General features: G+C 45.4%; 6 protein-coding genes across 6 annotated transcripts in view; 2 read left to right on the forward strand and 4 right to left on the reverse strand.

Moving 5' to 3' along the window:
- Nucleotides 1-462: 462 nt before the first annotated feature.
- FOMMEDRAFT_129259 (HisG-domain-containing protein) lies at nt 463-1,842 on the reverse strand. Its single transcript, XM_007271265.1, has 8 exons — nt 1,835-1,842; nt 1,727-1,777; nt 1,633-1,668; nt 1,510-1,579; nt 1,104-1,459; nt 1,035-1,046; nt 584-984; nt 463-521 (listed from the first exon to the last, which is right to left on the reverse strand). The coding sequence occupies exons 1-7, from the start codon at nt 1,836-1,838 to the stop codon at nt 602-604; spliced, it is 912 nt and encodes a 303-aa protein (XP_007271327.1). The 5' UTR covers nt 1,839-1,842; the 3' UTR covers nt 463-521; nt 584-601.
- Nucleotides 1,843-2,372: 530 nt separating this feature from the next.
- On the forward strand, nt 2,373-3,503 carry FOMMEDRAFT_31857 (uncharacterized protein; the record flags this gene model as incomplete). Its single annotated transcript, XM_007271178.1, has 4 exons — nt 2,373-2,620; nt 2,674-2,801; nt 2,855-3,087; nt 3,486-3,503. The coding sequence occupies 4 exons, from the start codon at nt 2,373-2,375 to the stop codon at nt 3,501-3,503; spliced, it is 627 nt and encodes a 208-aa protein (XP_007271240.1).
- A 207-nt stretch (nt 3,504-3,710) lies between these two features.
- Nucleotides 3,711-7,520, forward strand: FOMMEDRAFT_96653 (WD40 repeat-like protein; the record flags this gene model as incomplete). Its single annotated transcript, XM_007271207.1, has 3 exons — nt 3,711-5,165; nt 5,232-6,060; nt 6,115-7,520. 3 exons carry the CDS (start codon nt 3,711-3,713, stop codon nt 7,518-7,520), a joined length of 3,690 nt encoding a protein of 1,229 aa, XP_007271269.1.
- Nucleotides 7,521-8,112: 592 nt separating this feature from the next.
- FOMMEDRAFT_114136 (cytochrome P450) lies at nt 8,113-17,755 on the reverse strand. Its single transcript, XM_007271266.1, has 14 exons — nt 17,645-17,755; nt 17,448-17,595; nt 17,290-17,387; nt 17,136-17,227; nt 17,036-17,079; nt 16,880-16,977; nt 16,660-16,832; nt 9,279-9,529; nt 9,157-9,223; nt 8,868-9,101; nt 8,577-8,813; nt 8,493-8,525; nt 8,409-8,437; nt 8,113-8,346 (listed from the first exon to the last, which is right to left on the reverse strand). Exons 2-14 carry the CDS (start codon nt 17,572-17,574, stop codon nt 8,180-8,182), a joined length of 1,650 nt encoding a protein of 549 aa, XP_007271328.1. The 5' UTR covers nt 17,575-17,595; nt 17,645-17,755; the 3' UTR covers nt 8,113-8,179.
- Nucleotides 17,756-18,054: 299 nt separating this feature from the next.
- On the reverse strand, nt 18,055-20,537 carry FOMMEDRAFT_23650 (cytochrome P450; the record flags this gene model as incomplete). The annotated part of the gene is made up of 13 exons (XM_007271151.1): nt 18,055-18,370; nt 18,431-18,459; nt 18,528-18,560; nt 18,622-18,855; nt 18,913-19,140; nt 19,199-19,265; nt 19,318-19,568; nt 19,623-19,795; nt 19,848-19,945; nt 20,005-20,048; nt 20,099-20,190; nt 20,249-20,346; nt 20,402-20,537. The coding sequence occupies 13 exons, from the start codon at nt 20,532-20,534 to the stop codon at nt 18,219-18,221; spliced, it is 1,632 nt and encodes a 543-aa protein (XP_007271213.1). The 3' UTR covers nt 18,055-18,218.
- Nucleotides 20,538-22,100: 1,563 nt separating this feature from the next.
- FOMMEDRAFT_96477 (WD40 repeat-like protein) overlaps nt 22,101-22,645 on the reverse strand; it is a gene marked incomplete at both ends in the record, with an annotated part of 3,372 nt that continues 2,827 nt past the window's right edge. Inside the window, one exon of the mRNA XM_007271200.1 lies at nt 22,101-22,237. Within this exon, the coding sequence (XP_007271262.1) occupies nt 22,101-22,237 (137 nt within the window). The remainder of the gene's footprint in view (nt 22,238-22,645) is intronic.

Genomic DNA, 22,645 nt, shown 5'->3' on the forward strand with positions numbered 1-22,645 from the left:
TGTCTGATTGTATTCCCCTTATACCTACAGGTCGGGCAGAATGCAAGCTTAAAGTCTACCACTATAGATGACTGTCGGGTTACCTGGAAGTGGGAGGAAAGGAGCTGAGGACTCCCAGCTTTTCCAAGTGCAGATAAAAGAGGATATTGAGGAAGCTATGTACTAGTAGAGGTGATACAGCCTGAGTGTCAAGTGCTGGTTACTGAGATAGTTGCTGGAATATGCGTTTTTAAACTCTTTTCTCTCCTCTCCTAGTTCTAGGACAGCTCCATATTCCTCATTTTGTTGGTCCTTTCTCGATTGTTATAAAAATTATGAAATAAGGAGGAAGTCCAGCTCTGACTAGCGTGTTTTTCAAATGCATAAATCACGATACTTCTGGAATTCTTCCGAGACAACTTCCTCGAGGGTGAAAAGGTCATGAGGCGGATGGTACGAACAGAACAAATACCTTAAGCTGCGCCAAGAGTATAACCAATGTCTTTCCATAATCATCTATATATACTTATACATGCTTCTATCTAAGGACGATAGATGAGTTTCGTTAGATGCGATGCATTGTAAACATTGATTATTGACAGACCTTATACAAAAGCACTCATCAGACACGACAGTTGTCGAGTTTCAGAAGCAGTACATCTTCTGCTCCAGCAGCAACAAGCTTATCCATCACAGTCGCAACATTTCTCTTCTCCACCATTACGCTCACTGCAACCCAATTACTCTCTTCTAAGGGACTGATCGTCGGTGCACGCCGACCAGGTGCGATTTGCGTACACTCGGCGAGCTTGTCGCGCGGAATGTTGTATTGACAGAGTACGTATCGCCCGGAAGCAAGCACACCTGCTATGCGAGATGTGAGGAGTTCTATAAGAGGGACGAGTGCGGCGTGTTTTGGTTTTGAGGACTTGATGAGGACAGCTTCGGTGGGAAGGATAGTTGCGATGGCGTGAAGGCCGGCTGCTCGCATTGTGTCACCAGATTCTAGGTTGACGGTCAAGAAAGGGATTATTTGGAAATTTGGAAATACTTACCTACGAGGTCGACTGCAATCCGGAAATACTTGTCAACGTAGCCATATATCCAATGTAAAAGAGACTCACCAATTCCATCTGCGAGCCCAAGAGCACAAGCAGCTTCTACGCTTCCACCAACATACTCGATATGTGTTCTATTTTCGCCTTCTAAACCTAACTCATTGTCCAGTTTACCAAAATATTCGCCCGCAAGGACCTCAAAGCTTGTTACGACACGCTTCCCTGCTAGCTGCTTCACGTCCTTGATGTCTCCAGCTTCAGGCACCTGTACCTGAAGCGCACATTTCCCGAACCCAAGTTTCAGCACCTCCGTGACATGTTCTTGCATATTTGCCTCGAGGATGACATCGTGACCCGTTATCCCAAGGTCAACATTACCCTTCCCAACGAACGAAGGAATATCGGCTGCAGGAAGGAAAACGCTGCGCCTTGATCAGCCAGAGTGACTACGGCGAATCGATGATGATCGTACAGAGCGATATTGTGATTTTGAGCGAGACACACGTCCAGTCGATTATGTCGTCTAAATTGAATATCGGCACCTATCTTCCACACGTCTTCAATTTTGGTATCTCGGTGGAATGTTATTGCTGACCTGCTAATAACTCAAGACATTTCTCGTGCAAGCGTCCTGGCCTCACAAGTCAAGATAAATGCATGTCGATCAAAGTTTGTACAAATGAACGTACCTTTCTTTGGAATGGCAAACAATAATCGGCCATCAAGAGATTCCAGATTAACTGTTTACTTTACGTCGTTAAAGAATTGAGATTCATTAACATGAGAACAAGACGCACGCATGGCGGAATACGAGAAACACGGAATGAGATGACTTGACACAGAAAACTTCACGCTTAAGGTTGTCGGGTTTTGCCGTACTCCGATAAGCAGCCCTTTAATAGTATTAGTAATACGTACATGATTCCCTTCATGAGCTCAGCATTTGTTAGGGTTAGGATTAACTTTAAGGCTATAAACTACATAACTCTCAATGTAGTAGACCTCGCTGTGACTATCACGCAGCACACTGTGGGAGTTCATGTATCTTCGAAATGTTGACCCCCACGAACGTCTATCGTTACGTTCACCTTAGAGCACTTCGGCCTGCATACAACTTCCTGGCCCAACAACCTTGACTCTTATCCACCTGTCCTTGATTGTCACTATAAGTGAGCGTCGATCAACCTTCCATGCAGTGAACTGACACAAAAGGAAGCGAATATCAGGCGTCTAGACGACTAGCTGTCAAGGCTCTCCGTTGATAGTCACCTAGGAGCAATTGCGAAGCTTATTAAAACCCAGAGGGAGTTGCTGTACGACCCTCCCTGCCTCTCCATGACCTCCACGCCCACAACTTCCCACTTGGATTTAACAGGTTCATTTTCTACCCTTGCCTTACTCTTCTGCGTCATACTGATCCGTCCAGCAGTCGTCCGTGTCTCCGAAATAAAATGGAACCCGACTTATGGCAGTGAACTACCGAATCTATACGTACAGCTCCAGTTCGACAACGTTAAGAGACGAACCAAGACTGTTAAGAGAAGCTTAACTCCTGATTATGATGAACTACTTTCGCTCGAATTGTAAACAACCTTCCAGTCTGATCGAAGGTCTCTTTCTTATTTTTACATCGCAGAAAGCCTGGTGGTCAAAGGACGAAGGTTAACATTCAAGTCAAGCACGATTCGACATGGAAAGACAGATGTGTGGGCGAGATTGATGTAGAATTTTCTGACTTATTAGCGAGATGTGCTAATAGTAAAGGTGCGTGAACGGGTCGTTATCGGTATTCACTCATAAATTCATTAGATTAATAGTAACGGAGCTTCGTCTTAATATGCCCTGTGGTTCAGCATCGGTAGAAACCGCAGCAGTCCTGCATTTGCGTCTAGAAGCCGCCAGCGCTTTGATGGTTGCTAGCCGAAACATCGATGCCACCGAACAAGCAATCCAAGAGAGGGGAATCCCGCATGCCGATCTGTGCAAGTCTGTAGGAACTCTTGTTTCAAAACTAGATGTGTTGGGTCGTGTTATGGATGTCTTATCACAGGTAAGCTCGTGTTAGTGCTTGAATTACCTTGATAAGTGTTAAGAAGTGCTAGATCCATCCGTGCGCAAACTTTGCGTGGCAATTGGCTTCAGCACTGTATGAGGTATGCTCCGAAGCGTAGCATCTAATCGGCCTGACGTTGTCTACAGGGTATCAGGTGTCAATTTGAAGTTGACAAGAAGGTCGTCAAGCTCGTACATGCTATGAGAGACGCGTTTGACTTCGTTGACCAAATCGACACGTTACGCGACAAGACGAAATTGCTCGAGACTACGATTATTCAACTCCTTAGACAGATCAGCGAGTGCTGCCTCTTCATACAAGGATATGCACGCCATAAATTCGCAAGTACGCTCGTTTTCTACTTTACGCATTTCGACAACCTCACGGCATATCAGGACGTCTGGTCACCCTGAGTGCTGATGCGATGATCGAGAAGTTCCTTGAGTCATTGCAAACACTCAAATCCTGCATAGATTCTGGAATTGCAGCTCATATTGCTTTCATCTCCTCGCGGATGTCTTCCAGGGTCGATGCCTTGTGTACGTGCCGCGTCTTTGCGCTCTAAGAGTTTCTCTGAATCATGAAAACTAGATTTGAAGAGCCAACTCAATCCAGACGAGATGGATGCATACCATAGGCCTCAATGCCTTCCAGGGACGCGCACGAAAATCCAGAAAGATATCGTCGAGTGGGCATCCTCGTGCTCAGATCAGAACGTCTTCTGGTTGCATGGGATTGCAGGCTCTGGCAAGAGTACAGTCAGCACGACGATCGCGGAACACTTCCGTACTATTTCCCGCCTCGGTGCCCATCTTTTCTTCGAACGTGGAAAGAGCGATCCTAGCCTCGTTATCCGAACGCTTGCATATAAACTCGCCTTGTTCGATTCCGCGGTGGCCAAACATGTCAGTATGGCCATTGATCAGGATAAAGAGATTGCTCAGGCCATGGCCGCAACCCAGTTTGAGAGTCTTCTTTACCATCCCCTTGCCTCGGTTTCGGATGCAATGCAAGGGCCCGTTGTTATTGTTCTTGACGCGCTGGATGAATGCGGATCGGAGGGGACGAGGAGAATGCTGTTGGAGAGTCTTCGAAAGGGACTGCCTTCACTACCGAAGCAATTCCGGTTCCTCATTACGAGCAGGAAGGAACTGGACATTGTTCGAGTCTTATCCTCTCAGCCTGACTGTATTGTTCCTATTGAGCTGGAACACGACTCGGAAGCATGCAAGGGCGATGTGCTTCGTTATATTGAGAACGGAATGCGCAATGTGCTCATAAAGAATGAGCTGCGTATACCAGCGGATTGGCAATTGAGAATGGATCGTCTCGGAGATGCAGCAGGTGGACTTTTCATCTGGGCATCGACAGCGATCAAGCTGGTGGATCGTGATTATCCTTCCCGGAGACTAAATGACCTTGTATCACAATTACAATCCCTTTCTGGCCTCGACAATTTGTACCGTACTATCCTCGAGGCGTCTGGCATTTCGTTCGATGACAAAGTATCCAGGGCTCGCTTTTCTCAAGTCCTTGGGCTTATCCTTCTCTGCAAAATCCCATTATCAGACGACACAATTGACGGTATTTTAGGTTACTCAGACGACGAGTCATCACGAGTTATCCTGGCGCGGTTACAAGCCGTGCTGGTATATACTCCAGGAGCACCTATCCGCGTTTGTCATACGTCCTTCCGTGACTATTTGTTAGCTTCAGGGCGCGCATACGACGACTGGTTCATTGATCTAGAAGTTCAAAGGAAGTTCATTGCTTCACGATGCTTCGATGTCATGAGGCATATGCTGCGCTTTAATATCTGCAGCATACAGTCCTCGTATCTTCGTAACAATCAAATTCCGGACCTTCAGGTTCGTATCAAAGCCAATGTTCCTCCTCAACTAGAGTACGCATGTGTCTTCTGGACCCAACACTTACACGACACGCAATTCTCGCACGCATTGTTGTACGAGCTGTCAGACCTCCTTAATAATCGCCTTCCGTATTGGCTTGAAGTGATGAGCCTTTTGGAAAAGGTCAACATTGCCAGTCCGGCACTCCTCCATGCCATCGACTGGGTCTCAGTGAGTACGATAATGTATTATTGGAGTTGTAACTTACGCTATCCCTTGTCCCTTTACTAGTCACACGACGCGGATGTCCTGATGTCCCTTAAGGACTCACGCAGAATGATTACTAAGTATTTGGTTGCCATTTCGCAATCAACGCCTCATATCTATGTTACTGTCCTCCTGTTTGCGTCGATGGAGTCAAGGTTTATAGCGCGTCACTTGAAATCTGGACAACCTATTGTACAAGTGAAGCAAGAAGGCATAATGCAGCAATCTCCGTTCTTGAAAGAACTCAAAGCGCATAAAAACTGTGTGCGCTCCGTTGCTTTCTCACCCGACGGTGCCCTCGTCGCTTCTGGTTCCATTGACGCAACAATTCGGATTTGGGATGCTGAAAGTGGACAAGTCATTTCCGGCCCTTTCGAAGGGCTAACCGACTGTGTTGCTTTCTCGCCTGACAGTACTCGCATTGTCTCCGGATCTGGTAGTACAGTCAGGATTTGGAATATTGAGAAAGGGCAGACCATTTCGGAACCTTTCGAAGGCCATACTGGTCCTGTTCGTTCAGTTGCTTTCTCGCCAGATGGGATGTATGTTGTCTCTGGATCGACAGACAAGACCATTATTATCTGGAATGTTGACAGTGGCCAAATCGTTTCTGGACCCTTCGAAGGGCACACAGGCAGTATCCGGTCCGTTGCTTTCTCTCCTGATGGACAACAAATTGTCTCTGGCTCCGGTGACAAGACGATTCGAATCTGGGACGTTAAAAGTGGACAGACTATTTTTGGTCCTATCAAAGGTCATGGAGGCAAAGTCACGTCAGTCGCTTTTTCTCGTGACGGTACACGTGTTGTTTCAGGCTCGGAAGACGGAGAGATCCGATTTTGGGTTGCTAAGAGTGGGAGATGTACCTCTGCACTGTTCAAAAGACTCGCAGGAGGTGGGCCAGGAGGTGGGGTAACTTCTGTTGCTCTCTCTCCAGATGGGAAGCGTATTGTATCTGGCTCTTATGACAGGACAGTGCGAATCTGGGACGTTGAATCCAGGCAAGTTGTTTCAGGGCCTTTCAAGGGGCATACAGGGACTGTATGGTCCGTTGCATTCTCCCCTGACGGGGCCCGTGTCGCCTCGGGCTCCGATGACTGCACAATCCGATTATGGGACACTGAAAATTTACGTCGTGTTTCTGGGCGCTTTGAGGGGCATACAGATGACGTGAATTCTGTTGCTTTCTCGCCCAATGGAAGATACGTCGCTTCTGGCTCCGACGACGAAACAATACGAATCTGGGACACTGAAAATGAGCGCGCTGTTTCCAGACCTTTCAAAGGGCACTCGGAAAGAATCTGGTCCGTCACCTTTTCTCCAGATGGAAGATGTGTCGCATCTGGCTCTGGGGATAAGACAATTCGAATCCGGGACACTGAAACTGGGAGAATAATCTCTGGACCTTTCGAAGGGCACAAAGACACGGTCTGGTCTGTCTCCTTCTCTCCAGATGGAAGACGCATCGTTTCTGGTTCTGGCGATAGTTCTCTCCGAATTTGGGATGTCGAAAGCGGACTGACGATTTCCGGTCCTTTCAAAGGGCATGACGGCCTTGTCTGTTCAGTCGCTTTTTCGCCTAATGGGCGACACGTTGTCTCTGGATCTTCCGATAAAACAATCATAATCTGGGACGTTGAAAGCTTGGAAGTAATTTCTGGACCCTTGAAGGGACACATGCGTGCAGTTCGGTCAGTGGCATTCTCTCCCGACGGTACACGTGTTGTTTCCGGTTCTGACGACACAACCATCTTGATCTGGGACGTCGAGAGTGGAAAAATCGTTGCCGGGCCTTTCAAAGGCCATACGAACTGGATTCGGTCTGTTGCCTTCTCTCCTGATGGAACACGTGTCGTCTCGGGTTCCGGCGATAAGACGATCCGTATATGGGACGTTGACAGTGGACATGTGCCTCTTGCGCCTCTTGAAGGCCATACTAATTCCGTTTTGTCGGTTGCATTCTCGCCTGATGGAATGCGTGTTGTCTCTGGCTCCATGGATCATACAATAAGAGTGTGGAACATAGAAGGTAAGAGGACAATGTTCTCCCTTGCTCAGAGGTCCATGTCTGGCAACTTATCTATCATCTTTGCTTTCAATATAGATCCTGTCTTTGATTGGACGTTGTCTGAAGATGGCTGGATATGTGGACACGGAGGGGAACTGCTCTTGTGGATTCCGCTTGAGCGACGTCCTACACTATGGCAAGCTCGGAATACTGCAGTTTTCAATTGCCAATTCTCGTCTAGGTTAGACTTTGCAAATGCTGCTCTCGGCGAACGGTGGCAGGAATGTTTTGAACCAATTCAGTGATACCGTCTCCCCGTCTCCCTCTCAATCTTTACATAATGTACTCGAATTAACATTGATCCAAGCTCGTGCTTTCTCTACATACACCAGTTTAGTTCACAGACATTGTGTAGAGTCTCATTGAGCGGTAATTTAAAGAGGATACGTACATGCAGTAGGCTCTGTTCTGCTCGATCGATCTACAGTACTGAGTTGTGAACTAAAAACCTAACAGCAGCGCCACTTTTATTGCTTCCCCTCCATTAGTCCTAACAAGCTCATACATATTCTCTTCTCATTGTTGCCAGTACTTCCAGCCTCCATGTATAGTTTTTTCCTGCGTCCACCCAGTTTGCCATAGAACTTTAATCCAAATGATAATTTGCTTGAGGTGACGCAGAATGACAGCGAGCCGCCGGAAGAAGAAACCAAGTGTATGCACATATCATGCAGTGAAGGATGGCCCAGACTATCAAGCGACGTTGCACAGAGGCTAACTTCTTTTTACTTTATGCATCAAGAAGATTTTTTCAAGCAATTTTGTTTCTTAAAAAGCTTTCGGATCTCTGTATCGTTAACAGTAGACAAAATGAAATGAGTTCTGCACCGCTCCATCTTTCAATGTCAGTCTCGAACAACTAATATGAACAACTGTCATACAATAAAGCAACCCGTTCTGGCTGTTAAACTTTGTTCTGAATCTTTACAAAGTTTACTTTCAATGGTAGAGCCGTCTTGTTTGAGGCGTTAATATTCTTCGCAATAGGCCTTGCAATCCCAACCATTGTCCAATCTATCTCTGGGCCAAGGCCAAACTCGAATGTCTCGAGCAAGACGGATAAAACCAGTTCTGAAGAAACGGCGTTCGTGTGGGTGATAAGCAGCATAACTATGTACAAGGGGCAAACTCACTCATCTCCATCTCGGCAAACTTGAATCCGCTATGATAATATATTCCATCAGGTGATGCGTTCTGAATAAGCGATATTAACGTACATGCATGCGCGTCCTCCACCAATGAAAGTCATCCTTGGTCACATATCAAAAATTGCTCGAGATAACGAAAGACGTAGAACTTACATCGATGCATATACTCCAGGAAGATGTGCATGTGCAACACTTTCCGGGAGTGGTTTTAGCCATCGCTCAGGTTTCCACTCTTCCGCATCGTCACCCCATATCTTCTTGCATCTGTTCGTGCCGAGGATTGACACAATTACGTTCGTGTTCTTCTGAACTGGTATTTCGGTAATTTGTGTCTTCCCATCTGCAGCCATAATTGGCCATGCAAGAGGCATAACCACATCCTTCCTCGTCCTGTGGCGCTGATCAGTAACGTTTCTGCCAAGCTCTTACAAAGGAATAACGCACGTTCGAGACACCATTGAAAGTGGTGGGAAGACGCGAAGTGTTTCGCGACAGACTGCGTCAAGGTATGGAAGAGCCATGAGCGTGTCATAGTCAAAGTCGGTGAATCCGCGCTCCTTACGAGCGGTGACAATCTCCTCGCGTAGTCGGCTTTGCACGTCTGGATTCAAGACCAACTGATGCAAAATCCGAGAGACGGCACTTGTTGTCGTTTCCTGACCCGCTAAAATAAATGTGCTGCATTGGCGGTGATCAGCATAGATTAGCCTGATTAACTTTGTTATGGGCGCACTTCATTTGTCCAATGAGCTCTTCTTCCGGAAGTCGGTCTTTTTCGTCCGCCGCCATATTCGCACGCACTGATGGAATGTGTTCTATCAGCTTCCATGCGACGTGCTTAAACGTTGTACTCACGGAGTACGCTCATGATATCCTTACCCATGCCAACGTGCCTCAGCATTTCTTCGTCACCCTTCTCAAGTGCAGCTTTCTTCTCGTAGTAAATTTCCTTCGACCCCTCAGTAAGGGTGTCAACAACCTCCACAGCGGTTTTGGCCGGCTCATATGGCAAGTTCTCTACCATCCTTCGGCGAAATGATGGAGAACCAAACTTGACAGCCCATGGAAGGAATTGACGAAGGAAAACGGTCTTGAAGCCAACAGGGCTATCTCGGGTAAGCAATTCAGACCAATTCTTCAATGGAATCTATTGAAATATCTCACCCGAGTTTCTTGACGGCTTCGTTGTACTTTGACCCTTTCTCATTATGCAACGCATTGAAAGAATGTCCTAAGCCGGCTCGTCCGATATACTCGAGTGCTGCCTTAGAGATCCATTGCATAACGTCTAATTCCTTCGTTCCGCTTCCAACGAGCCGTGTCAAGACATCACGAAGCTGGGATAGATCAATAAGGAATACGTCATGTTCTGAGACGGGTTATGTTCACCTCATATGCAATAGGGTAGAATATCGGAAGAAGGTCTCGCATATGTTTCAGTGAAAATACAGGATTCAACATTTTGCGCTGCCTCCTGTGGTGTTCACCTGCATGCACCATTACGCAAACCACACACACGTAGTGATAGCGAGCACGAACCAAGAGTTGAAAGAAGGCTCACACCGAATATGAGTGAGTTTGTTCTTTGAAACGAAACATAAGTTGGACAGGAATGCAATGATGCGATACTAGACGTACGTGATAAACATGCTCGTCTCTTCATAGATGTACTGATCTTTGACGACAATGTGATGCAAGGCGAGAGGGTCGGTAATGAATAATTGTTCATCCTGCCATCAATGAGGATCTCATCAACGACCGTTCTAAAATTGTACAAAGGGAAAGAACTCACACCGAAGAGCATAGGAAGCTTGACAACGCTTCCATACTTCTCCACGATGCCTCGATGGAATTTCCAGCCCTGTTTGTCAAAAACTTGGAAAAAACAACCTGTGTTGTGCCAAGACGCCGTTAAAGCGAATAGTCTTGGTTCCTGAAACATAATCCCATACCTTTCCACCAAGATTCTCTTGGAGGTCCAGGGATGTTTGCAAGAGTGGATTTTCTCATGAAGAAGCGCCATGCGATATACAGACATACGCATGCTAGGAAGGCTTGAGGAGCAGAGATAGACATTGTCGCAGATACTCAGTGAGAGTGGACTTTGTGGGTTGATAGCTGTCCTTGGACAGCGGTTCTGTTTTATATTGACGGGGAAGCAGTCCATTGTATTAATGAAGCTATAGCGGGGGAGCAAAAGACCGTGACTCGGCCCCTGAGAAGCAGATTGGCTGTGCTGTCATCTCTTTTACACAGGCACCATACCTCGTGTAGCAGGATGCTTCCGTGCATAACTGCTCATTTTCTGTTGTACCTGGATACTCTGGCAATGTTCTCTTGTATGGCTGCTAAATGATCTATCAGTATATACAGTATCCCGATTTGCATCTTAGGGACACACTGAGTGCAGTTTAAGGAGATTGACAGGTCACCGGAAAGTCACCTAAATTCCCAAACAGGTGGGGATCGTAGATTCACGATTGCGAATTTGGTTCCGCGGCGTACATTAGTCATGAGTGATTACTACATGCAATTGGAACAAATCTGCAAAGTTACACGACATGTGCATTTGATTCGTCTTATTTGCTTCCATTGGATGAATGGAAGTCATGCAACTCACAATGTGGACAGTGTCTTCTTCTATCCTCTGCTGCATGGTGCCCAACTGCTGATACGATGGATTACGACTTCCTTTATAAAGGCTGCATCAAGCAGATAATTTCAGTCGTGCAAACGGTCCAGACCGGCTGAAGAGTTGTAGGAAATAAGGAACGCTGTCAAATTCGTATCATAAACAGCTTAGAATGAAGCAAAAAAGAAAATGTGCATAACGAGACATGAGACTGGATTGCTTAGCTTTCAGACTGGTTAGTGTCCATCACCCTCACAAGACTTCTAAAACTACAATCCAAATCACAACTAAAATAAATAAATCCAATACCACTCCGAAAATATATTCAGCGACGTCTGTACATTCAGCAGGCATGCTGAATTTGTTTACGCCTTGTTCTTAAGGAGCGAGACCTTTAGAGGCAATTGTGAAGACTTATCCGGAGAGCCTTTAAGGATAGGCTTCACTATGCCAGACATGATCCACTCCAACTCTGGGCCTGCAGCGAATTCGAACGTCTCGAGTAAGAGTAACAATACAAGTTCTGTTGGAAATTAATGCGTCATTCAAATTTAGACCTGATCAGTATGGACAATTAATTCGGCTTACTCATTTCCATCTCTGCAAACTTGAACCCACTACCATGAAAATAATCAGTATGAAGCACAACCAAACTAAAGTCTATATCGAACGTACATGCAAGCACGACCGCCTCCGATGAACGTCATCCTTGAATTTTTCATGAGATTATTTAACAGTGCTGAAATATCGCCAGTAAACTCACATTGAGGCGTAAATGCCAGGTAGATGGGCTTGTGAGACGCTTTCAGGAAGTGGCTTTAGCCACCTTTCAGGTTTCCACACCTCTGCATCCTCGCCCCAGATCTTCTTGCTTGTATTAGCTCCAAGGATGGATATATTGACGTTCGTGTTCTTCTTAATCGGTATTTCCGTAATTTGAGATTTTCCATCCGCACCGGTGATGGGCCAGGCAAGAGGCATAACGATGTCCTTCCGTGTCCTGGGGACGGAAATTCAGATTCACTTTTTCACATTAAATTGTATATTTGAGAATTCAACGTACGTGCGGGCGAGGATGGGAATAGGTGGGAACACACGAAGAGTCTCGCGGCAGACGGCATCGAGATACGGCAGACTCATAAGTGTATCGTAATCGAAGTCTGGATAACCGCACGCTTTACGCGCTGCAACAATTTCAGCTCGAATGCGTGCTTGTACATCCGGATGCAAGACGAGCTGGTGGAGAATTCGGGCGACGGCATGCGTCGTAGTGTCCTGGCCAGCAAGAATGAACGTGCTGCGAAGACAATAAGCGGATACAGTTGCTCAATCTGAACTAAGGCGTACTTAATTTGACCTATCAACTCCTCGTCTGGAAGTCGGTCATTCTCATTCGCCGCCATGTTTGCTTTCACTGAGGTTGCGGTTCGTAAGAATTTCGCGTAAAGGAATGCAATCCACCCACGGAGAACGCTCATGATATCCTTGCCCCTACCCACTTGTTTCTGGACCTCCTCGCCATCCTTCCCAAGCGCTGACTTTCGATGCTCAAATATTGTCGTTGAATGACTCGTAAGAGAATCAACGAGCTCGCATGCCTCCTTGGCAAGTGTGGAAGGGAGATATTCGAGGACCTTACGTCGGAATGCGGGGGATCCAATATTAGCCAGCCAAGGAAGGAATTCCCGGTAAAAGTTTGTTCTAGACAACATCGGGCTAAATATTGCGAACAATTAGTTGTGGTAAAGCAATCACGAAATTAGCTGAAAATTATGTATACCCTATTTTCTTGACTTGCTCCCCGTAAGCAGACGACTCCTCATCCTGAAGTGCATTGAATGAGTAGCCAAAGCCGCCTCTGCCGATATACTCGAGGGCTGCCCTTGACACCCAGTGCATGACATCGAACTCTTTGGTTCCATCCTTGACTTGCCCAGCCAAAACATCTCGGAGCTTCGGACATTAGTACATTGCTGACATGTTTTTAACGATACCTTACCTCGTATGCAATGGGATAAAATACAGGAAGGAGGTCGCGCATATGCTTTAACGAGAACACTGGATTGAGCATTTTGCGCTGCTTGCGATGGTGTTCACCTATATGTTGCAAAGGAAATCTTAATTTATTTCCAGGGCACTGAAGAAACTACTGGCGACAAACCAAGCGTGGAAAGAAGGCCTGTCCCGAAAACAAGCGCGTTTGAACTATGCGAAGGTAGATTAGCAAATGTCTGTACAACCCCCTTCTGCTAACGTACGAGATAAACGAGCTCGTCTCTTCGTAAACATACTGATCCTTGACGGTGATGTGATGTAAGGCCAAAGGATCGGAAACGAGAAGCTGTTCGTCCTGGAATGCGCTAGAGATTAACCAGCGGACAAGCACAGATTGGATTCACGCGTCGGACGTACTCCGAAGAGCATGGGAAGCTTGACGACGCTTCCGTACTTCTCAATAATTTCTAGATGGAACTTCCAACCATATTCGTTAAACACGCGGAAGAAGCAGCCTATATCATGAGAATAAGTCTTGTTTGATGACTGCATGGATGCGGCTAGGAAATTACTGACCTTTCCACCAAGATTGGCTCGGAGGGCCAGGAATATTCGAGAGTGTAGACTTGACAATAAAGACACGCCATACAAGATACACAACAAGTGAAGCTAGAGCTACATGTGCAATAGGTAGAGACATATCTATTGTGCCTTTGAGAATGCAGGCCGTTACTGACGCTCAGTCCCCAACTGAATCCTCTCTTATATCGTCGAGGACGGAAGAACGTTGTGAGGGGACCGCGAGAAAAGAACGGAGCTTTCGGCATCCGAGAAGCTCGTTTTATCATCGACCTTACGAGGACTCCTATGTCCTGCTTCTCGTGTAGCCATGCATGGAGTACCCCTATAAGCAAGGGACTGAGAATATCTTATAGGCTTACACAGAGTTGTGTCCAAACAGAGGCTTTCCCCCAGCCTATTGTAGCCTTGGCAAGTTCTATGATGAAATTAGGAGCCATCTGACCTCCCAGGTTAATAAGATTGATGTAGCACTAGGTAGGTAGACAGGTGGGTGGGTAGACATGTTCCTAGTATAAGTTCCTAACGAGAAACACTTGATTAGCATCTGTTCTCAGTCGCGCGTCGAAATTTACTCATTTGCTTTATGTAAGGTAGGACTGGGATAATCAGCATTAAGATAATCAGCATTGATATTGATTTGCACGTGCCCTACAAAGGAACTTCCATGTAAGGTTTTTTGTAAGTCAGAAGAATTAAGGTCGATTTACGTGTGTCCTGCAAAGGAACTTACATCCAAAAGAAGTTTGCAAAAGGCACCTTAACTAACTCTGCCATGTTTGAGCGGAAACAGTTGAGGAGTCATTTGCTAACCTCGTAGATGTGTAGACGAGATCGTTATCTTCAAGGCGCCACGAACGAAACCTTCAGCAGGAACCGCAAGTAGTAATAACCAGCTTGGCCCTTGACTGTCAGTGAGTCTTGCACACTCAACATCTTGAGAAACATTAATATTGATAGAATTATCTCTTCACATTACACGTTAGAGTAGTGACAAGCAGCAAGGCAACCTCCAGGAAGTACGTACTTATCTCTATTGCAGCAAATTTGAAAGTGTTATGTTTAAACAAGAAGTACCAGTATCAGTCTTAGAGATCAAGAGGAAACTACCAAGATTGAAGAGAGTGGATTAGCAAGCAGATTAACTTGGTGGAAACTAGTTATACACAATATGTAAACATTTAGTACAGTACTTACAGCTGTTTGCAAGACTTTTGCAAACAGCTGTAAAATATAGTGTTTTTAAATATTTTAATACTTGATGTGTTAAAAAATCTTATAATTTTCACATCTACAGATAACAAATCAATTTTCAATAGCTGAATTAAGTAGGCAATTTTAGTCAAGCACCAGCAAGCAGTCTAGCCTAGCTAAAGAATTGTAGAAGGTACAAAATAGAATTAAATTTGCACTATAAACAATACAGAATAGAACAACAAGAATTTTGTACATAAAAAGAAATGCAACTAAACTGCTTATATTTGGAACTAGTTAATATCCAACATTCTCATAACCAGAGCCCTTCCAGGCGGGAATGCAAACTGTAACCAGAATATAATCACCTTAGTACTACTCCAGAAAGGAATTCGGTGACATCTATTCATTCAAAAGATACACCGAATTTAATTACATTTGTTCTTAAGAAGCGAGACCTTCAGAGGCAATTGTGGAGACTTATCCGGAGAATCTTTAAGGAGAGGCCTTGCTATTCCACCGATGACCCACTCCAACTCTGGGCCTGCGGCAAATTCAAACGTCTCGAGCAAGAGTGACAATACGAGCTCTGTTGGAAATTAAATTCGTCATTCAAGCCTACACCTGACAGGTATGGACAATCCGATTTGGCTTACTCATTTCCATCTCTGCGAACTTGAACCCACTGCCGTAAAATATCAGTATAGCACGCGATGAGACGGAAATCTAGAACCTACATGCAAGCCCGACCGCCTCCGATAAACGTCATCCTAGGATTTTTTCATGAAATACTTCAACAGAACTGAAACATGACAAGTAAACTCACATTGAAGCGTAAATGCCAGGTAGATGGGCCTTTGAGACACTTTCAGGAAGCGGCTTTAGCCATCTTTCAGGTTTCCACTCCTCTGCATCCTCTCCCCAGATCTTCTTAGAGGTATTAGCTCCAAGGATGGATATGTTAACGTTCGTGTTCTTCTTAATTGGTATCTCCGTTATTTGAGTTTTCCCATCCACACCGATAATGGGCCATGCAAGAGGCATAACAATGTCCTTCCGTGTCCTGAGGACAGGATTAAGACTCACGCCTTCGCATTTAATCGATTATTAAAGATAAACGTACGTGCGGGCGAGCATGACAAGAGGCGGGAACACGCGAAGAGTCTCGCGGCAGACAGCATCGAGATACGGCAGACTCATAAGCGTATCGTAATCGAAGTCGCAGTAACCGCGCTCTCTACGCGCTGCAACAATCTCGTCTCGGAGGCGTGTCTGTACATCTGTGTGTAAGACAAGTTGATGGAGAATTCGAGCGATTGCATGCGTCGTAGTGTCCTGACCAGCAAGGATGAATGTGCTACGAAAACGATGAGCAAATATGTTTATTCAATCCGAACTGAGACGTACTTGATTTGGCCTACCAGCTCCTCTTCTGGAAGTCGATCGTTCTCATTTGCTGCCATGTTTGCTTTCACTGAGGTTGTGGTACGTGAGAAATTTGCTGATAAAACATAGAATCCACTTACGCAGCACGCTCATGATGTCTTTGCCCGCGCCCACTTGTCTCTGGATCTCGTCGTCATCCTTTTCGAGGGCTACCTTTTGATGCTGGAATATTGTCGTTGAATGGCTCGTAAGAGAGTCGACAAGCTCGCATGCCTCCTTGGCAAGTTTGGAAGGGAGACATTCGAAAACCTTACGTCGAAATATTGGGGAACCAATCTTAGCCACCCAAGGAAGGAATTGCCGATAGAAGTTGGTTCTAAACAACATCGGGCTAAACACGGTGAACAATGAGCTGGTGAAGCAGTTGTGATATATATTTCAAACGAATACCCTATTTTCTTGACTTGCTCTCCGTAAGCGGACGACTCCTCGTCCCGAAGTGCATTGAATGAGTACCCAAAGCCGCCTCTGCCGATATACTCGAGAGCTGCCCTAGATACCCAGTGCATGACATCGAACTGCTTAGTTCCATCCTTGACTTGCCCAGCCAACACATCTCGCAGCTTCCGAAGTTAGTACGTTACTCACATATTCTTAATGATATCCCTACCTCGTGTGCGATAGGATAGAATACAGGAAGGAGATCGCGCATATGCTTTAACGAGAACACTGGATTAAGCATCTTGCGTTGCTTGCGATGATGTTCGCCTACATGTAATAAAAAAATTAAATTCTTTCCGGCGTACTGTGTAAACCATTGACAAACCGAGCGTGGAAAGAAGACTTGTTCCGAAAACAAGAGAGTTTGACCTATGGGAAGAAGATAGTTTAGCAAATGTCTGCGTGATCCCATTATGCTTGCGTACGCGATAAACGTGCTCGTCTCTTCGTAAACGTACTGATCCTTGACAGTGATGTGATGTAAAGCTAGAGGATCGGAAATGTACAGTTGTTCGTCCTAGAACGTGCGCGACTATTAAGCGACGAGTAGGCATAACTAGATTCACACATCGGACTCACACCGAAGAGCATGGGAAGCTTGACGACGCTTCCGTACTTCTCGAGTATTTCCCGATGGAACTTCCAACCATATTCGTCGAACACTTGGAAAAAGCAACCTATACCATGCGAATAAGTTTCGTTCGATGGCTGAACGGTACGACTAGGAGATGACTGACCTTTCCACCATGACTGGCCCAGAGGACCAGGAATATTTGAGAGTGTAGACTTGGCTGTGAAGGCGCGCCAAACGAGATACACAGCAAGTAAAGCTAGAGCTGCTTGTGCAATAATAGATAGAGACATATCTGTGATCGTTTGAGGACTCTGAAGGCTCTGTCAACTGCGGGTTGTTATCGACACTCATTCAGCTTACTAGCCCCTCTCTTATATGGACCAACGGAAGAACATTGTAAGGGAGCCGCGAGAAAAGAACGGGGCTTTCGGCATTTGAGAAGCGCGTTTTATCATCGACCTTTACGAGGAGGCTTATACCCCGCTTCCCGCATAGCCATGCATGGAGAGTCCCTATAAGCGAGGGACTGGGAATCTCTCGTAAACTTGCAGAAGTTTGAATCCGAATTGAGATTTTTTCCGAGGCATTGTGGCTTCGGCAACTTCCAAAGTTCATGATGAAATTCGGAATTGTCTAATTTCCAAGTTTAGTAAGATCGACAAAGCGGTGATTGGGCGACAGCCCGGCAAACCTTGACCTTGGTCTTCCACGCTCCCGTCGAAATTTACTCATATGGCCTTATGCGACATGACCAAGGTGTGATTGATTGCTTGGCTTTTTATTAGTCAGAATAAGATCAATTTACGTGCGTCCTACAAAGGAACTTCCATGCAAAAGAAGTTCTCAGAAAGCAGTTTAACTAACTCCGCCGTGCTGAACAGAAACGGTCGAAAAGGCGTTGCTATCTTGGAGTTGTGTAGAGAGATAGATAACCTTAAGACATTACGAGCGAGACCTTTAGCGGAAGTTGTGGATAATGGCCGGTTTGGCCCTTCACCGTCGGTGACGCTTGCGCACTCATCGCCCAGTAAATCTCGGGGCCAGGCTCGAAGGCCAACTTCTCGAGAAGCATTGATAGGATCATCTCTGCACATTACACGTTAGTGGTGGTGACAAGTAACAAGCCGAACTTCCGAGAGTACGTACTTATCTCCATCTCAGCGAATTTGAACCCGCTTCGTTTAAACGAGGAGCGTCAGCATGTCATACGTAGATACCTACAGCAATCGATAATGGGACTCACATGCATGCACGCCCTCCGCCGATGAAAGTCATTCTATCAGTTCTATCATCAGAAGCAGTCACCAGACGAGAAAGTAGAAAACTTTCGAGCTCACATGGACGCATACACTCCAGGCATATGAGCTTTGGAGACGCTTTCGGGCATCGGCTTTAGCCAACGCTCAGGCTTCCACTCTTCTGCATCTTCTCCCCATATCTTTTTACTGCGGTTGGCTGCGATGATCGCAACTATAACATCCGTGTTCCGCTTGACGGGAACTTCGCTGATCTCAGCTCCATCCACCGCTTTGATTGGGTACATAAGAGGCATAACGATATCTTTTCTTGCACTACATATTTCAGTCAACATCTTCACAGTGGACACCAGGTATATTTGATATTCTTACGTCCGGACGACTTGGGACACCGGCGGGTAAACACGCAACGTCTCGCGAACGACGGCGTCGAGGTATGGCAGGTCCATGAGTTCATCGTAGTCAAGATCACCGCCATGATCCCGTGCCGTCGATACTTCTTCGCGAAGCCTATCCTGCACATGTGGATTTTGAGCGAGTAGGTGAAGAATACGAGAGATCGCCCCTGTCGTCGTTTCTTGAGCCGCCAGGATAAAGGTACTTGGGTAGCATGGTCCTCAAAACCGACTCATAATCAGAGTACACAGAATTTGCTTACTTCATTTGCCCAAGTAGCTCTGTTTCCGGGAGGCGATCCTCTTTTTCGGCTTTCATGTTTGCTTGGACTGGTCGACTACATCAACATAAAGTCACAGAAAGCTAAACAGCATCACGCACGAAGAATACTCATGATATCCTTCCCTCTTCCAACCTGGTTGTTGACTGCCTCATCTCCCTGTAGCAAAGCATCTTTCTTCTTCTGGTAGATATCTCTCGAGTTTCGATCTATGACGTCCACGATTCTGACCAATGTTTGGATCATAGGCTCAGGTAGCAGCTCAACGACTTTCCTACGGAACGAAGCAGTACCAATATTATCGACCCAGTGAATGAATTGTCGATAAAGCATCAAGTTAAAGTTGGTGAGGCTGAAACAAGTAAACGCCCGTCTATCAAACTGAACGTAATCTCCGTATACGTACCTGATAAGCCTGATTGCCTCATTATATTCATTTGTCTTGGTTTCGTCAAGCGCTTCAAAAGTATAGCCAAGGCCTCCTTGACCGATATATTCCAAAGCAGCCAAAGACAGCCATTTCATGACGTTGATCTCTTCCTCCCCCTTCTTTACCTTTCGCACAAGTACATCACGGAGCTAGAAAGATGCCGTGAAGGATTCATGATTCCATCAAATGAGCGTGGCTTACCTGATGAGCAACAGGATATAGAATAGGGACAAGATCGCGCATATGTTTTGACGAAAATACTGGGTTCATCATTTTGCGTTGAATGCGGTGACGTTCACCTTTGCGTATCTCCTCGTCAGCAGTACATTACGACAGAATTGCCAAAAAAAGAATATACCGAGCAATGAAACTAGACCTTCGCCAAAGATCATTTTGTTCATTCTGTAATTCTGGTATTGATACAAAACGTCTACGCACGAAGACAAATTTACCTGATAAACGCATGCGTCGGCTCATAAATATATTGGTCCTTCACAACAATGTGATGCAACGCTAGTGGATCCGAAACATACAGCATCTCTTGCTACGGACATAAAGCAACTGGTGTGAGTTGAGTTGCATAAACGAAGAGTTAGACTTACACCGAAGAGATTATGCAGCTTTACAACACCTCCATACTTCTCCACGATATCATGATGGAATTGCCATCCGTTTCTATCGAACACCTGATGAAAATTACCTTCGTCATATCGTAATTAATAGACGGCCTGAGAATCAATGTGGAGATAGTGCACCTTTCCACCACGAATCACTTGGCGGCCCAGCTATTTTCTCAAGAGGACTCCTAACAACGTATGGCCGAATAGCACGCCAGAGTATGTATGATACAAGAGTAAGAGCAGCAGCTTGGAAGACAGATATCGCCATCGAGTGCGGCTACGTATGCAGGAAGCGAAGTTGGGATAAAGTAAGGCTCATCTATTCCTTGTTTATATCGCTGGGAAAACAAGGAAGAATATTGCTTGGGAATAGAACTCATGTGAGCCATTACCTGAGGACTGAGGACAAAGTTCCTGTACACGCGGACGAATCGAAGCAGAATACGTCCGACTAGAAGCCTCGTAAAGTGTATTACGGCGAGGTGATGGTTTTTGAACCGCTCCAAGGGCACGAAAAAGCAAAATGACAGTCATTTTGACGCGAAATTCCCGAAAAAAACGGCAGATGCGGTGCGGGATATACAGTCCAGTGCGTTCATTGAACCAGTCCACTGCGCTGTCACCACTTCAACACTATCAGTACTGTAATGGTTGATTTGGATTCAATTCAACTCACGGAAATTATGCATATGCCGATAAGTGAATCCACTCAAACAGGAGCCGAGTCACACTCAGAAAGGGTTAAAAAAGCGAGGCCCGGCAAGACGGTCAGATGCTATTTTCGAAGTTCAAGATGAGTTCGCGGATCACATACACAGACTTACGTCTAGTACGTGGCAGGTGCGGTAAGCTCACGGGAAAAAAAATGTAACGGAGACGGCCGGCAATAGTAGACTGGTTTGAACTTTGAAGTGCCTGTTCCCGCTAGCCAAAGCTTATCTGTAAAGCGAACCTACCAATGAGTACGAATTTTAAACTACAATTAAGGATAAGGAATGCGGTAGGTTCGGCGGTCTTACTCTCTATAATGCTGAGACGGCATGATAGTCTCCGCGGAACACCTCTTGCTGTCCCGAGGAGAGAATCAGAATGGACGCCGTGGAAAAGATGGCCCAGATCCGAGGGAACAACGGGAGTTTACATAGTGAAATAACGTCTCAAAAGCAGACGTGACTCCCATCCAGATTAAAAGAGTATAACTAAAGAGACCAGGTACGCGGTTGACCAGAATAAGTACTAAAGTAGAGGTGATGGACACTGTTGAGACTGAATGAGAGCGTCATTTTCCGTTGTTACGTAATTGAATACCGATACCGAAATTCAAACCATGAAGGCGAAATTCAATTGCCTAAATGTACAAAAAAAGTAGGTATAGTAGGTATCTTTCTTCGATTATAAACTTAGAAGGATGAATTGGGAGTGTTACACATGCACTAGGCTGTTGCACAAGTACGAGCTGAGAAACCACTGAGCGAAGTATTCGGGGTACATATGATGTTTGATAATTTTAAAAAATCTACTTGTCTTCAAAAAGATATCACCACTGGCGAAGAGGGTAGACGACTAATCATATGGACCATGAGACTGAACGACATTCTTGCTATCGTGGCGCAAAGCATTCTTCCCATCGTTCTCCTAGAGCAGCATTTGTGAAGTCCAGGACGGTCGAAAATGAGCAATTGAGCACTGCGGTATTTTGAGGGCGCCACAACGTCCTTCGATAATCCACAAGAGTAACACGCCTTCGCGTCCATGTACCCATCCGTCTTCAGACATTGTCCAATTGAAGACGGGGTCTGTTGCAGGAAAAGGACGAAAAAGAAAAGTCAGGTATTTACTGATGGCCATATGAATGAGCTTTCTCCTTACCTTTTACGTTCCAAAATCTAATCGTATTATCTTGGCAACCGGAAATGACGCTACTCCCATCTAGCGAAAGTGCAACTGATAGTAAGGTAAGGAAAGTATAAACTCGACATAGTGTGACGCGACAGACTAACCCAATTTGGATGCAAACGATGATGGCGAAATACGACACTCAGTATCCCAAAAATGCAAATTTGAGCCGCATAGATATATTCAGCTTAATCTAACCTACAAAAGTATGTTTTTGATTTTTTAAAATATTGAGATTCAAGTGAGTTATTTCCAAAAAAAAAAACTTTTTTTTTGGTACCTAAATGTACAGAAATGCAATTTGGTGAAATTTTGAATTTTTTCCCGAAGATTTTTGCCACTTCGGTTAAATATCTATTATATAATTATTTCCTTATATAGAACACGTGCCTGATGAGTAATGTACATTTGATCAGTAAATATCAGCTATTTAGACCCTATTTTCCTCTGTTCTGCCTATAATGCCCTAGTAAAGGAGGATAA

Source organism: Fomitiporia mediterranea, assembly GCF_000271605.1.
Source record: "Fomitiporia mediterranea MF3/22 unplaced genomic scaffold FOMMEscaffold_16, whole genome shotgun sequence".
Classification (NCBI taxonomy): Eukaryota; Fungi; Basidiomycota; class Agaricomycetes; order Hymenochaetales; family Hymenochaetaceae; genus Fomitiporia; species Fomitiporia mediterranea.